General features: G+C 37.5%; 1 protein-coding gene across 2 annotated transcripts; it reads left to right on the top strand.

Annotated features, from left to right (window-relative positions):
* The first annotated feature begins 627 nt into the window (after window positions 1-627).
* On the top strand, window positions 628-16,080 carry zgc:77375 (haloacid dehalogenase-like hydrolase domain-containing 5). Of its 2 annotated transcripts, none has more exons than XM_026220757.1 (8): window positions 628-1,018; window positions 6,671-6,874; window positions 8,138-8,250; window positions 8,783-8,876; window positions 9,320-9,353; window positions 12,392-12,566; window positions 13,130-13,318; window positions 14,960-16,080. In XM_026220757.1, exons 1-8 carry the CDS (start codon window positions 758-760, stop codon window positions 15,357-15,359), a joined length of 1,470 nt encoding a protein of 489 aa, XP_026076542.1. In that variant the 5' UTR covers window positions 628-757; the 3' UTR covers window positions 15,360-16,080. The 2 variants fall into 2 exon arrangements, with proteins under 2 accessions (XP_026076542.1, XP_026076541.1); XM_026220756.1 differs by having other exon boundaries at window positions 634-1,018; window positions 6,668-6,874.
* The last annotated feature ends 69 nt before the right edge of the window (window positions 16,081-16,149 follow it).

A 16,149-nucleotide genomic window follows, 5' to 3' on the forward strand; every position in this document is an offset into this window, starting at 1 on the left:
ACAATCAGAGCTAAATCTAATATCCTTGTGCTGCCAAAGTGTCTTTCTTCTGCACTGATATAATACAGGCTTTGTGTCTTTTTTATAATCCCAAAAATTCTGTGATCAAATTCACTTTTTTTTACATTTTAAACAACAGTATAAATTAGACATTAAGATAAGCTTCAATGGCATGTTTTCCGCTCTATTTTTTGTGATATGACACGGCAGACAAAATCAAAGTTCATCATGGAATCATCTCTGAGCTCTGATTTTATTTTATTGATTGATAGATGCACTTAGGAACTTGGCATCAGTGTTATCTGTGGTTATTGACTTTATATAGACACAATTTGTTCTTCATCTTTAGGCTATATAAAGTTATAATCACTCTTTATTAGTAGTAGTTTCTAATAGTTGCTGATATTTTAGGTGTGTAAAACAATTAATAAATAAATATAAATACAGAACGCAAGTTTAAAGTAACAGAAAGAAACCATTTCCTCACCTTAAGATTCGTGTTTTCTTTTATTTATTGGATTCATTATTTTATAATCACGTGTTTTAGTGCAGATGACGTCACTAGTAGCCTACTTCCACATCTGCCGCAGTAGTAGGCTTTGTTTCGATTAGTACACCCTCCCCCTGCAAATCACCATGTTTTCTTTTTAATAAAGACGGTTTATCTTTGTGGGACCATCTATTGCTAATGTAAGACGGCTAGCGTCTCGAAGTGAACAGCAGTGTGGTCTATCTAGGGGAGGTTGGTTCAGTGTGGATGGGGGTGTCTCATTTCCCCGTTTGCCGGCGAGAGGGCTGTGTTTCCTGCTGGACTCGGACCACCTCCTCTCTGTCGTCACATCACACCGCTACAAAGCTTCATGGAGACACTGGACGCAGTCGACTCCGGCCAGAAAAGCGTCGCATCGAAATGAAGATGTTTCTGAACGCGTTGCTGAGGTCTGCGAGCGGCGCGGGCTCGCGACATGTGCGGCAGCAGCGCGTCGCGACGCTGGGGAGACGCGGACTCTGCAGTAAGGTAGAGGACGTGTTTACATTCCTACATCAGCATCATGTGATGTTTGCTGGATCCATTGTTAGTGTCCATTTAAAACAGGAGCGTTTAACTGTCAGTAATGCTTGTTCAGTCCGTGTCTGGGGGCTTTTTCATTTCCTAATTGTTATTCCACAGGGAGGATCTCGCTTGAGGATGAACTCTTTTTCTTTCATTCCCCCCCTCTAAGTTCTTGATGAATGTGTGTATTTGCTCCGTCACTAGTGGAGCGTGATTTCTCGAGTCCTGCTGAAAGCGTGTGGTTCCTCTCGGGTTTAAGGCACACAGTGTACAGCTGTGGAGTTATTGATCCGTGTGTCACACTGAGACTCACACTGTCTGCAGTGCTTTAGATTCACAAGCAGTGCCCTGACATCTAACAATATCCCCAGTTACTGCATTTTAAATGCCTAACATTATATTTTGATCCTGTCCCCTTATTTATGTCATTACAGTGTAACTACAAAGTTAGTATTTTGTAGCTCTGAGCAAAAGCAGTACCATATGCTTGCATGATCTGTCAATAGTTTTTTGTTATAATACATTACAGATTATATTCTGACTAGTTCATATGTCTGATAGCTAAAAAAACAAAAAAAGTATATTAATTTTCAATATTTTATTAATATGCAAACAGTGATGACGGGCCCAAGCCCATTGGCACAATCAAATACCTGGTGGCACGACAGGCAAAACCCCTCTGCAATCCTCTACAGACGCCTTGACACTTGAATCGGCATCGGACAGTACATTTTTTATTTTACTCGCCAGATTGAAATACTGTATATATATATATATAGAATTTCGTTTATATATATTTATATATATATATATATATATATATATATATATATATATATATATATATATATATATATATATATATATACACACACACATATATATATAAATACATATATATATAAAAGGTTTGTAAAATGACAGCTTTTTAATGATCTGAAAATGCACTTTTAACATCAGTCAGTAAAGCAGTATAACATGATAATCAATCAAGTATTATTTAATAATATAAGTTTAGTAATTAGAATTAAATCGTGCTAACCATGTATGAATACAAATTAGTCATTTTAACTGAACTTAGGGCTGGTGGGGATGCTTTTCTGGGAGAAAGTAACAATACTACTGATAAGATACTACTACTAATAATAATTAATGTGCAGCCGGGTTCATGAATATTACCAGGTTGTGTGTGTTTTGAACTGATTTGCTGAAATCAAAAATGAGATGATGATAGGTGAGCCAATGAGATGGCCGATGCTATCATTAATACAGATGTGTGGAATATCATGAATTTCTAAAGCTGTTAGAGGTTAGAGCCTGTGTCAAGTTTGACATGTTGCCATGTCAATAGTTTTTAAGATATCAAGAATCCCTTTGCAGCATGTGAATGTTTTGACATGATTCTGATGAAGTTTGAAGAAAATCAAGGAAAAATTACAGGCTGATTTCAAAGCATTTTAAAGATGACACACTTCTTGCTGCCAGTTGGTGGCACTATAACTTGAATATAAGTTACTATGACTCCTGATGATTACATCTGTGTGATCTCCCTAATACAACAAACTGCTCGATCAAAATCTGACAATGTGTGCAAAAGTTATTAGACACTTTCTGTTTATCATTTCTCATTACAAATTTGTCGCCTCACCACGGCCAAACGATTCGAGATCTCAAAAAACCCTTGGCAATTTTGCATCCCCTATTTCTTGAGGTCATGTTGACCAAGTTTCAGTTGAAAATCCAAAAAGGAGTATTGCAAATGCCAACGCGTGTGCTTTTCACAAAACCCTGAATGGTCGACTTCCTGTTGGACGAAGTGCTAGATGAGATCTATACATCTTAGGGCTGTAAAAAAAATAACAAATAAAATCGAATTTTGAATATTCATTGAATTTGAAATAAAAATCCAGATTTCAAGATGCGATGATGATGTAAGTGTCATTGAATTTGAATGTTTTGTTAGCTTATCCAGTTGAAATCACTAAATCCAGTGCTTTTACGCAGTTCATTCAAAACAGTGCAGAAAAAGGGAACATTGATGCAGAGAAGATGTTGTTTACATCAAAACTGAAACCAAGCTGTTCACACACAACACATATTCATCACATTTTCTGGAGGAATATCTCTCACCGTTGCACTCTCGTGTTTATAGTTCAGGTTTAAAGTATTAAGTTCAACTTAATAAAAACATGTCTCGAGACTCCCATCCCACCGCATCTCGTGTTTTTAAATGAAAAATGATTTTTTGTGATTAGTTTTTGGTTCTTTATATCAAACTATACATACATACATGTTGCTGATTTGATTCTAATTGTTTTAAGCAGCTTTATTAATTATATATGGTTTATAAACATTAGAACGCATTAAACATTACGCAAAGATAGTCGTGTTAATCTAATGCTTTGCAGAAACGTGCATTACTAATATTTAGCTCAATGCCTCCTCTTGTGGCCTCAGGTGAGAAGCCAAAAGAGTTTTTTCCCGCTAACTGAAATTAAATTTGAATATAATTTGAATATTGATAATATTTAATTACAAAATTCGAATTTAGTTTTTCAGCCATTTTGACAGCCCTGCTATGTTTATGAATTTTGTTGACATATGAATCTCAGTCCAGCCCTGAATGCCACAGTTCTCTAACATGTGAAAGGTTAACATTTTGCAGATACCACAAAGAGTATGTAAAATTGTGACCATATATATATATATATATATGTAAAAGTGTAAAAAAATGTAGAATGAAAGAAAAAATATTTAAAATGTTCCTAAAAGATGAATCGTATCTGAAATAACACTGAATTGACTATAATTTTGAAGTCAATATCAAAAGTAAAAGCGTGTGTCTGGTATCAAGGTCTCAGCAGTTTGTTTGTTGATCATGCGATTCATTAGACACACAGTGAAGCCAAACCTCTTCCTCATACTGAAGATGTGTGTATCTTAAGAAAAACAGAAAGTCTGTCTGGATAATAAACATCATGCAGTTGCTATGGCCTTGCTGTGCTCTGTTTGTAAAGTCTAGTCTTCTGTCATATGTAAGAGCCGGAGTGACATCGATGGCTTTTTACAGAGAGAGAAACACTAAAGCTCCCTAAGGGCAAGTGCAGCTGTTTTATTTGAGCAGACTGAAGCGAACCGGCCGTAATCCTCAAGTGATCGCAGACTGAAGACATGTTAGGGACAAATGTCCAGCGGGGGTCAAGTGTGACGCAGCATCATCTTCTCTTGTGCGTAATCATGTGCCATCTAATCTGACTTGGGAAAGAGAAATCTTGGAATGAGGTTATGCATTGTGTAGGCGGCCTAGTATTTTATTCAGTTAGATAATGTTTTCATTTTATTATATCTTAATTTCATTTTGCCAAAGCATCAATTTAAACATTCGGTATCACTTTCTTTACATGTAAAACAGTTATAACAGTAAATAATGTGTAATTACAAGCACCTAACACTAAAACCCCAAACCTAAAGTAAACACATGATGTTAATTATATTTATGTTATCATGTTATGTTTTAAAACATCAATACACTTCTTTGTGTAATTACATTGTATAAAGGACACCTTAAAATAAACGGACCAAACACTCTTTTATTTACGGGGAAATTTCTCTGGCAAACTTGAGGCTGTTGCGAAATCTTTTGTTCTCACGTGAAACTCCTGATCGTGTAGATTCCCGTTGAAATGAATGGATTTCTCTAAATGTGATCGCACCTTTAGTCAAAGAGTCACTTTATGACTGAATCTCATGACACCTGACAAGAACTATTTCATCTCCAAATCAAAATCTATTTATTATAAAGGATATATATACAGTGGGGATCGAAAGTTTGGGCACCCCTTGCAGAATCTGTGAAAATATGAGTAATTTTCAAAAAATAAGAGAGATCATACTAAATGCATGTTATATTTTATTTAGTACTGTCCTGAGTAAGATATTGTACATAAAAGATATTAACATATTGTCCACAAGACAAAAAAATAGCTGAAATTATTAAAATAACCCCACTCAAAAGTTTGGGAACCCTTGGTTCTTAGTACTGTGTTCTGTTACCTGATGATCCTCGACTGTCTTTCTGTTTTGTGATGGTTGTGCATGAGTCCCTTGTTTGTTCTGAACAGTTAAACTGAGCAGCGTTCTTCAGAAACATCTTTAAGGTCCTGCAGATTCTTCAGTTTTCCAGCATCTTTACATATTTGAACCCTTTCCAGCAGTGACTGTATGATTTTGAGATGCACCTTATCACACTGAGGACATTTGAGGGACTCAAACACAACTATTTTAAAAGATTCAAACATTCACTGACGCTCCAGAAGGAAACAAGATGCATTAAGAGCTGGGGGTGAAAACTTTTGGAATTTGAAGATCAAGGTAAATTGTACTTAATTTGTGTACCGGGAAACATACAAGTATCTTGTGTTGCTTACGAAGGGCAGAACTAAATGGAAAAAAATATGTATTTCAACAAAATAAGACAAATTTGGCCATCTTCATCGTGTTCAAAAGTTTTCACCCCCCCCCCCCCCCCAGCTCTTAATGCATCTTGTTTCCTTCTGGAGCATCAGTGAATGTTTGAATCTTTTTAAATAGTTGTGTTTGAGTCCCTCAAATGTCCTCAGTGTGATAAGGTGCATCTCAAAATCATACAGTCACTGCTGGAAAGGGTTCAAATATGTAAAGATGTTGGAAAACTGAAGAATCTGCAGGACTTTAAAGATTTTTCTGAAGAACAGTTCTCAGTTTAACTGTTCAGAACAAACAAGGGACTCATGCACAACCATCACAAAACAGAAAGACAGTCGAGGATCATCAGGTGACAGAACACAGTATCAAGAACCAAGGGTTCCCAAACTTTTGAGTGGGGTTATTTTAATAATTTCAGCAATGTTTTTGTCTTGTGGACTAAATGTTAATATCTTTTATGTACAATATCTTACTCAGGACAGTACTAAATACAAAATAACATGCATTTAGTACGATCTCTCTTATTTTTTGAAAATTACTCATATTTTCACAGATTCTGCAAGGGGTGCCCAAACTTTCATATATATACGTTTTTCTTTCTTTTTTTCCACTGCTTCCATGCAGGGTTATTACTTTTAACTGAAACTTTTTTATTACACATTTCTCATTTTCATTTAGTTTAACTTGATGTACTATAATAACCAGAACAAAAAATGAAATAAAAATTAATACAATCTAAACATATTTTAAAAACCCGAAAACACACACACAACAACAACAATAATAATAGTAATAATAATTATTTTAAAAGATAATAAAAACTTGTTCCATGTTATTTTTTTCAACTTGAATGTGTAAAAATTGTGATTACAGTCAGAGATACGAGATTCCCAGGTGCACACAAAGGCATTATACTCTTAAACTGGGCTGTAATGGTGCACACATTGCACAGTTGCTCAGTGTTCAGGGCACGGTTTGGCTTCGAAACAGCAGCGTGAGCGAAGCATCTGTCTTTAGGGGCCTGACAGTGGAGCACTGACAAGCTTAGTATACTTTGAGTGACTTACAGCAATAACAATCATGTGCAAAACCTAGCCCTGTGTGCATCACTTCCTTTAATTCCTCTTCCTGATGTTGTAATCTCCTCAGCAGTCTGAGCCGAGCTTTGGGTTGCTGTTCGACATCGATGGCGTCTTGGTGCGAGGAAAGACCCCCATCCCAGCAGCAAAGAGAGCTTTCCAGAAGCTGGTGGATGCAAATGGACAGTTTGTGGTTCCGGTTGTCTTTGTCACCAACGCTGGCAACTGTTTACGACAGAAGAAGGCCGATCAGCTGTCTCACATACTGGGTGTTCCTGTGAGTCCTGCTCGCTTCATGTATACTGTGTGTCTTCCATTCAGCTTGATTCTCAGTTCACTGAAGGCATGACAAATCAAAGTAGCCTTGATATGTTGACATTTTATCTCCTCCATGAACTTTTCTACATTGCCTTAATAAGTGTTGAGATTTTTGAACGAACACTGTTTTGATTGAGTAGGATTTACTTGAAAAAAGCTTGAAAACAATAATAACTCAAGAAAATTGGAAAGTAAAAGCCTAAACATAATTATTAGTAGCTTTAAATATAATTTTCTAAGTTAAGTTTGGAATTCCCAGTAAATTTTTATTGACTCTTTGTTTGTAAATTTTACTTAAGTAATGTTTATCACTGTAGTAGTTTACCACACTGAAAAAAAACAATACTGGTTTATTTTTTATTTTGTTCAAGTTTTCGCAAAACAAATATTTCAAGTAAAATTTAAGTATTGAATTCAGTCAAATCAGTAAATAAGCAAGTAGACAGCTTGCTATTCTTTTAACATAATATGCCCACTCAGTGTAATTATTAGTGAATAGTGTTTGAGTGTGTAGAAAATGAACACCAGATGACACAAAACAGTAAGTTACTAAACCTAACAACAAAAGCAACCATAAAACGGTGTAAATACAACTCGAAAACATTGAAACATTTAACCTTTTTAATTATTTGTGCCCCGGTGAATGATGGGAAATATGGGATCATAACTTTGATATTTACTTAAAGTATCCTTGTAAACATAACAAACAATTCAAAATAACAAATACTTAACTTCTACATGCATAAATTGAGTAGTAATATAGAATTTACTTAAAAGTTTTTATTTTTGCCTGAACTAAATTAATGTAAAAAATTACTTTCGTTTTTATGTACTATTTACATCACCACAAAACAATTTTTATCAGTGCACATTAGTTTTTTTTCCGTGAACCAGTGGGTCTGAACACAATCAGCAGAATAAAAGTGTATATCCTCTGTCTGCCAGAAGATGGCACTGGTGGCACAGCAGAAATAGAGCTGTTTACAGTAACCACTGCACTTTAAACACTGCTTTATCTGACAGCACACTTGCTCAATGCAGAGCAATTCAGGACAATCAAAGATGGCTTTAATAAGAATTCAAATATTGTGTTTTTTTGTCAAACTGATAACTGTTTCATCCCTAGAATCCTCTGGGTTCGGTCATTGCACCAAACCATAAAGCATTTATGTATGGTTTTCAACTATTGATTTGGATGTTAATCTGCTTGTTTGATTTGTAGATATCGCAAGACCAGGTCATGATGTCTCACAGCCCTTTGCGAATGTTCAAGAAATATCACGACAAATACGTGCTGGTGTCCGGACAAGGTCCTGTGCTCGACATCGCCAAAAAGTATCCTTCCCTGTCCAGTGTCTTCAGCTTCCTCTCTGTTGATCCAATGACTGCTTTTTAGTGAAATAAATATACAGAGCGCAAGAGGTTTGTAAAAACAACCACACTGGGATTTTTGGCCAAATCCTGTTGCCCTAGTTTGAACAAAGCCACATGGTAGAAGACGGCCAAACATGAGTTTCTGGAGTTGTGTAACAAGTGCTTGGATTAATGACAGCAGGATGGACAGCTAGGACATGAGCGAAACAAATGAAACAATCCCAGATTTGAACAGGGATGTGAATGACCTCTGAGAGAAAGCCGTTATCTGTGGTCTGTGTGATTATGACCAGCAGCTCAGTGGTATCATTAGATGCGCCTGTATTATAATGTGATAGTATTCACAAGCTTTCCACGAGGATAAAGGATTATCGTAATCCCCCAAATCTCCTGTATTTGTTTGTGAATACAAATGGATTTGAATCATTAAAACAGTGATAATGACTTTTAGGTTAATCCACGTGTCAGATGAATTCTTGACTCACTGAATCAGTGTGGGCTTCACAAACGTGGTCAGTATCGACATGCTGCGTGAATCTTTCCCTCTGCTGGACATGGTGGACCACAACAGACGGCCCAAACTACCCGTGAGTCGTTAAGTTACACATCTTATATAAATGACGACGGATGTAAACATTTGGTCTGCTTTGATTGTATCTTTTGATTATTATTTACTAAATTAACTTTATTTTGTGACCAGTTCTGACATTGATTCTTCAGGGCAGAGACACTCTTCCTAGGTTTCTGCAGAATGTGCTTGTGTTATTCCCCGTCAGGTCAGGTTAGAGCAGGTGAAACACTGATGTAATGTGAAGAGATTGGCCAGAGGCAGTGATGAGGAGGTTATTCATAGGATAAAACACAAGAATAGAGGATTATGCTGAATTCACAGATTTTGAATGTGTATTTGAAGAATTTAAAATGGTTTGTACTTGTATATAGTATCATAACAAAGCTGTTGTTCTGTGAGGGAATCAGTTGCTGGATAGTTTATGACATATAATGGAGGATACTTTCCTTGTTGTTTCAGTCTTCACCTGTGGTGAACCTCCCCAGAGTTGAAGGTAAGATATTTCTGGATAGTTTTGCTGATTTGGTAGCCTGACTACGTCAGACTTCCTTCTTCCGCTCAATTTCATTACATTTACATTTAAGCATTTAGCAGACGCTTTTATCCAAAGCGACTTACAGTGCATTCAGGCTATCAATTTTTACATATCATGTGTTCCCGGGGAATCAAACCCCCAACCTTGCGCTTGCTTGCTTGCTAGCGCAGTGCTCTACCAGTTGAGCTACAGGAACACATTTCGGAATTTCATTTCGCTTCTGTACTCAGTCTGATACAGCGTCAGAGCTTTCTGTTTGCCACCGGTCTGGAAACAGCCGGGCCAATCAACGAGCAGAGGGCGGGCTGAGAGGCGTGACGTAGATGCTAAGCGCCGAGTTTTACATTGTAGGTTAGAGAAATCGAAAACCGAAACGACCGCGGAAATGGGAAACGAGACACGGGATACAATTCGCTCTGTTATGAAGAACATTCAACTCTTTTTCAAACTGCAAAAGTCGTTTACAGCCATGTTCACTCTGGTATTTCGCTCGCATCATCATGTGTTTGCAACAGGTTTACTGTGGAAGTTCAATCATAGATTTGAGTTCGATGCATGATGTCTGTGCTTCGATGCGGCTGTACAGGCGAATAACATACGTCATAACTAAACGTATCTGATTGGCTTACGGGTAACCAATGATTTTAAGCTTCAGACAAGCACCCCCCTAGCGAGAGAGAAAACACTTCTCTATTATGCCATTCCAGACTCTGTCTACGAAGCAAAGTGAAGTAGCAGAGTCTGGTATTACCAGGCTAGTGATTTGGTGCTTCACTGTGAAACATGGCATGGCTCTACTTTAACCATATATAGCTTAACAAATTATTAGGGGCCAAGCACCGAAGGTGCGTAGACACCCATTGTATTTGTTCCCGTTCTTATTATTATTATTCCTTCTTCCGACTAGGAGTCTATGGCAGCCCATAGAACCAATTGCGGGAAAGTTGTAATGGTGAAAGTTGTAATGACATTCTGATAGAGGACAGTGCCAACATTAAGTACACCAATTTTGGTGTGTCTAAGTCATTCCCTCTAGCGCCACCAACTGTCCAAAGTTTCACTTATATTTTGTTAATAACTTTTGAACCTTAAGGCCAATCAACAAAATTCGATTATCGATTTGATTGCACCATATGAAGTCATTTTCCATCATAGAAATATGGCCGCCATTTAGAATTTTTTTTAAAACGTTCTTTTTCGAACTCGTCCTAGAAGGTTGGTCCGATTTACACGAAAATTGTACCAGATCATCTTCAGTCAGTGCTGACCAAAAGTTATGGAATTCAAATATATTCATCAAACCGTTTCCGATAAACACTCGAGCAACTTTTACATAGCGCTTTCAAAAACAGTCGTAAGGCTGTATCTCTGCAACGATTTATCGTATTCAGACCAAACTTGGAACATGTTATAACAAGCATGACCTGAGGCTACATGCAGCGTTTCGGTGCAGCGCCACCTACTGGTACAGAGATATGAAAAAAAATTTTTTTTGCTTAACAGTTTATCCAAAAATCATATTGATCTTGTTAGATTCAGGGCAACATGCTGGGTCGACTGATATCCAATTTCACCAATTCGGCCATTTTGACTGTCAGCCATTTTGAATTTTGTGCTAAAATGCTGTATTTTAAGAACGCATCAACGGATTGTTACGAAACATGGTATGGGGCATCAGCACAATGTCCTGAAGGAGCGTGAGAAGTTTAGAAACAAATGGATTGGTGTAATATTACGAAACTCAGAATGTGCCAACAACACCATCCCCTGAATGTACTCAAAATATTTTGAAAAAAAACCGTTGTCGCACACCACAGCGACGAATTTGAGGCATGATGCCCAAATGACCCTTCAGGCTTTATCTCTGCAATGGCTTGGCATATTGACACCCAACTTTGTGTATGTCATTGACACGTCACACAAAGAACATCAAATTGATTTGATAACCGCGCCATCTATTGGTCAAACTTGATAAGCCAAGTAATCATGCTACTAGAGGTTGTATTTGATTTTTTTAGCCATTTAAATTACAATAATACAAAAATTTCTGTTATCGCTCATTAATGAATTTGGTGTGATGCTCCATGCCATGCTTACCTCCTAAATTTACCGTTGGAGTGCTTGGCCCCGTAATTGCTGCTTGCAGCTATATTTATTATTATTATTTTTTGATACATGCACAAAATTACAGAGCCCCGCACATGACATGCAAGAAAAAATAAATAAATTGTGCGCAAGATTTACTAATTCGTTCCCTCAATTTACTATTGCGTTCGCTCGATTTGCTAAATCGTGCGCACAATTTATAAATCAAGCGAATGCAATAGTAAATCGAGGGAAATCAATAGTAATCGAGTGCACGTTTTAGTAAATTGAGGGAACTAATTAGTAAATCTACGCACAATTTATTTAATTTTTCCTGCGTGTCATGTGCGGGGCTCCGTACAAAATTATATTTAAAAAAAAAATGTGTTCTTGTAGTCTTTAAACGAAAGCATGTAAGACATTTATAATTTTACAAAAGATTTCTATTTCAAATGACTGCTGTTCTTTTGAACTCTAGCATCAGAGAATCCTGAAAAATAAAATGCATCATGGTTTCCACAAAAACATTGGGCAGCACAACAGTTTTCAACATTGATAATAATCAGAAATGTTTCTAGAGCAGTAAATCCTCATATTATTCTGATTTCTGAAGATCATGTGACACTGAAGACTGGAGGAATGATGCTGAAAATACAGATTTAATCAAAGGAATAAATCACACTTTAACAGAGTTTCACCTAGAAAGCTATAATAATATTTCACAATATTACTGTTTTTGCAAATTAAAAAAATCTCACTGACCCCAAATTTCGAATGGTAGTCTACATGTACTTGATATTTATTAAGCTGGAACCTGTATTATAAAAGAAAAATCAAACAATAAAGTAGTCAAATAAATAATAGAGTGTAGTTGTTGTTTCTGAATTGTCTGTCCTCTCCTGTTACTCTAGCTGTAGTTCTGTTTGGGGAGCCCATTCGATGGGAAACCAACTTACAGCTCATCATCGATGTGCTTCTCACCAACGGCAATCTGAGCAATGCCTATGAAACCACTCACTCCACTCACCTGCCGCTCTTGGCCTGCAACATGGATCTGATGTGGATGGCAGAGGCACATTCACCAAGGTGAGTTATTAGGGGAGACTGCGGCTAGTTCTCACACTTCTTACACCAGTCAATATCTCTAAGCAGAGGGAAAAATCAGTTCCTGTATTGATTCAACGTTTAAAGTCTGTTAAACACATATTTACATTTTGTGACACTGTGCTCAAGCAGCAGTTTTATTGTGTTTGCTTGTTGCAACATCCATAAAGGACTTAGAATCTCTTATACACTCTTAAAAATAAAGCTTTATTGGCTCTGATGGTTCCATGAAGAACATTTAACAGCCATGGAAACTTTCCATCGCACCAACGGTTCTTTGTAGTGGTAAAAAAGATTATTAAAGAGTATTAAAATGTTCTGTACACTAAGATAGTAATGGTTCTTTCAAGAGCTTTTTACTGAAAGGTTCTTCTTCTTTGGCATCGCTGTTAAATCACACTTTAGGAACCTTTATGATGGCTCTCACATGCTGGTAAATGCATTCTGCTCATATATACACGTAGACAATGTAGGTATGATGCATTGAAGTGAACAGTAGTGGCACACTGAGCAAAGATCTGAGATTGACAATCTCCCATCTACAGATTCGGTCACGGCACTTTCATGGTGTGTTTGGAGAACATCTATAAGAAGATCACTGGCAAAGACCTGAAGTACGAGGCCCTCATGGGGAAGCCCAGTGAACTCACCTACCACTTTGCTGAGTTCCTCATTAGAGAGCAAGCTGCTGAGAGAGGCTGGAGCGCGCCGATCAGATCCCTGTATGCTATCGGGTGAGACACACTGTATAACTGTCCTAAGTGCGGATGTGAGAGGGTCTCAAATATGAAACACAAAATCTAACCCATATTATGCTTTGGATATTATTTCTCATATCCAGTTTCCGTAGCAAAATATACAGTGCTATGCAAATGTCTTAGGCGTGTTTGATTTTTCCATTCATTCCATTTTTAATAAAATATTCAGATTTTTGACAAATGGTCCACATACATACCTGATCTAGGAGTTGTTCAGTATGAAATGAAGAGATGAAACATCTTAAGACACTTGGAGAAATTTAGCATTGTGAAAAGTTTCAGGCAATTGTGAAAAAAATAAAGTAAGCGTGTTTTCAAAAATAATGCTATAGACAGATTTTATCACTTAACTTCTAACAACTAAATCAGTATTTGATATTACTATCCTTTAGTACACACACACACACATATATATGTAAAAGAATCTAACATAATTTTCAAATTTTGCACAGTACATGTCTGATCATAATATTTTGGGGAATAGTTCACCTAAAAAGGGAAATTTGTTGTTTCAAATAACATCCAAGATGTAGATTTGGAGAAATGTGTCATTGCATCAGTGTCTCATCAATGGATGCTCTGCAGTGAATGGGTGCCGTCAGAATGAGAGTCCAAACAGCTGATAAAAACAGCACAATAATCCACAGCATTCCAGTCCATCAGTTAATGACATACACAGCGAAAAGCTTTGTGAAAGTAATAAGCAAATTCATCAATATGTTTTTAGCTTCAAAAAGTTGCTTCCATCTAAAATATGAGTCCATAATGTATAACGCTTCAAAGAATGAAAATAAAACTAGTCACAGATTTGTTTAGATCCGTTTAAACGCTGCTTGATCTGTGCAGATTTCTCTCCTGATTCAGACCAGAACACTTTTTCACTGGAGGAAGTGTTATTATGGATTACGGTCTTGTTTTTAGCCAGAAGCCTAAATGATAAATTCATGACAAACACACAGCTTTTGTCTTCTCCAGATGTTCACTGATGGACTGGAGTGCTGTGGATTATTGTGATGTTTTTATCAGCTGTTTGGCTCTCATTCTGACGGCACCCATTCACTGCAGAGCATGCATGGATGAGACACTGATGCAAAGACACATTTCTAGAAAACCTGATGAAGAAACAAACTCATCTACATCTGGGATGAACTGAGGAAAATTTTTGGGTGAACTACTCCTTTAAGGGCTACAACTTATTTTGTGGACAGTAATGTTTAGAGGCCAAGCACAGAAAGTTTGTACATATCACTTAGTTTTCTTGCTGTAAGTCTATTGCCCTCTAGAACTGTGAAAACTGATGCCGTTCTTGATCTCACGCTTGTTCTGGCTTCAAACTTTTTTTACTCCTTTCTCTTTATTTCCCTGTTGTAAAACTCACTACATAAGCACTGGAAACATGACAGCTGAAGTAATTCACAAAGCAACAGATATCCTGTGCTGGGCCCCATCTTACGCTCACAAACATCAGTTATGAACAACTGAATACATTCACGAATACAAATAAGAAATGTACAACAAATCAACCATGACAGAAAAAACAGAATACCAAATGTGTCTGTCAAATTCAAGAAATAGACATTTTTAGGAATGAATTGCTAATCTTCTATATGCATTTAGGGACAACCTGATGACTGATATTTATGGTGCCAACCTCTACAACCGCTACCTCGATGAGCGCATGGCCAGGAAGTCCACCAAAGCAGTGGCAAACATGGTGACTGGAGCGGGGACGCCCGCCAGCGTCCCTCAGGAGGTGGACATGGACAACGGCTGGGAGAGTGAGCTTGCGTCGCCCTCCGCCACGTCCTGCAAGTCCATCCTGGTGTGCACAGGCGTCTACAACCCCCACATGGACTTACCGAAAGACGCCAGCCAGTGCATCAAAGAGACAGTCTTCCACGGCCACCGTGACTTCCGCTTCGACCCCGCTCTGGTGGAGCCGGAGAAGATCGTGGAGGACGTGGACGCTGCTGTGGAGCTCATCTTTGAGATGGAGAAGTTCGGGACCGCCGTTTAGTGACGTATATATAGTGATGTTAATATCAACAGTCTGTATGAATCCGCCTTTCCATCTTAGTATCTGTTTTATGGAGAAGACCTCCACAGAGAAGCACAATGAGAAAACAGGAGCGATCGTTAAAGATCTCGAGGCATTTAGCTTTACTGGATAGCATGATTTCATTTTACCTGTCAAGTGTTCGTGGTCCAACAGTATTTTTCAGACGCTCTGACTGAACAGATCTGCAGTTTCTACTCTCTAGTGTGAGTAGAGAGGCCACCGAGTCATGATTAGACTGATGTGGGAGGAATAACATGAGGGAAAACTGTGGCAGAAGCCCAGAATGGATTGAATCTGTGACCTTCTGGAAGCAGTACTCCTCTGCACCCCTGGATCGCAAGGGCTATCAGTCTGCCTTTTTAATAGACCATTAGTACTTTCTCATTTTTTTCACAGTTAGTTTAACATCATATTACAGTAACTTGCTGTTTTGTTGTTTTAGCATTACAGGTCATTTTTATGGAGTTGTTTGTGTAATACCTCATATTAATTCATCATGTTCAGTATTGTTATCTTCGTTGTGCCATTATTACACAGGTAACTGTTACACTGTTATGCCTCCATTATTTTTTTTATTAGCTTATTTAATGTTTGTTTGGTTACTGTTACACTGTAACATTATGGTGAGATTTGCACTGAGACAAAACAACCTGCAGAAAATAAAAGCCATCCACTTGGATTTCTTCTCTTTTTTGGGGGGGGGGGGTTTATCAGTAAATGATCTTGTGCAACTCATGGTAAAAAAATC

Source organism: Carassius auratus, chromosome 36 (genome assembly GCF_003368295.1).
Source record: "Carassius auratus strain Wakin chromosome 36, ASM336829v1, whole genome shotgun sequence".
Lineage (NCBI taxonomy): Eukaryota > Metazoa > Chordata > Actinopteri > Cypriniformes > Cyprinidae > Carassius > Carassius auratus.

Excerpts from the sequence above, each read along its gene's own strand:
- zgc:77375 (XM_026220756.1), top strand. The coding sequence starts at position 758 with ATGGGGGTGTCTCATTTCCCCGTTTGCCGGCGAGAGGGCTGTGTTTCC. Across the intron at positions 8,877-9,319 it reads ACAGACGGCCCAAACTACCC|TCTTCACCTGTGGTGAACCT; the intron begins GTGAGTCGTTAA and ends TTGTTGTTTCAG. Across the intron at positions 13,319-14,959 it reads AGATCCCTGTATGCTATCGG|GGACAACCTGATGACTGATA; the intron begins GTGAGACACACT and ends ATATGCATTTAG.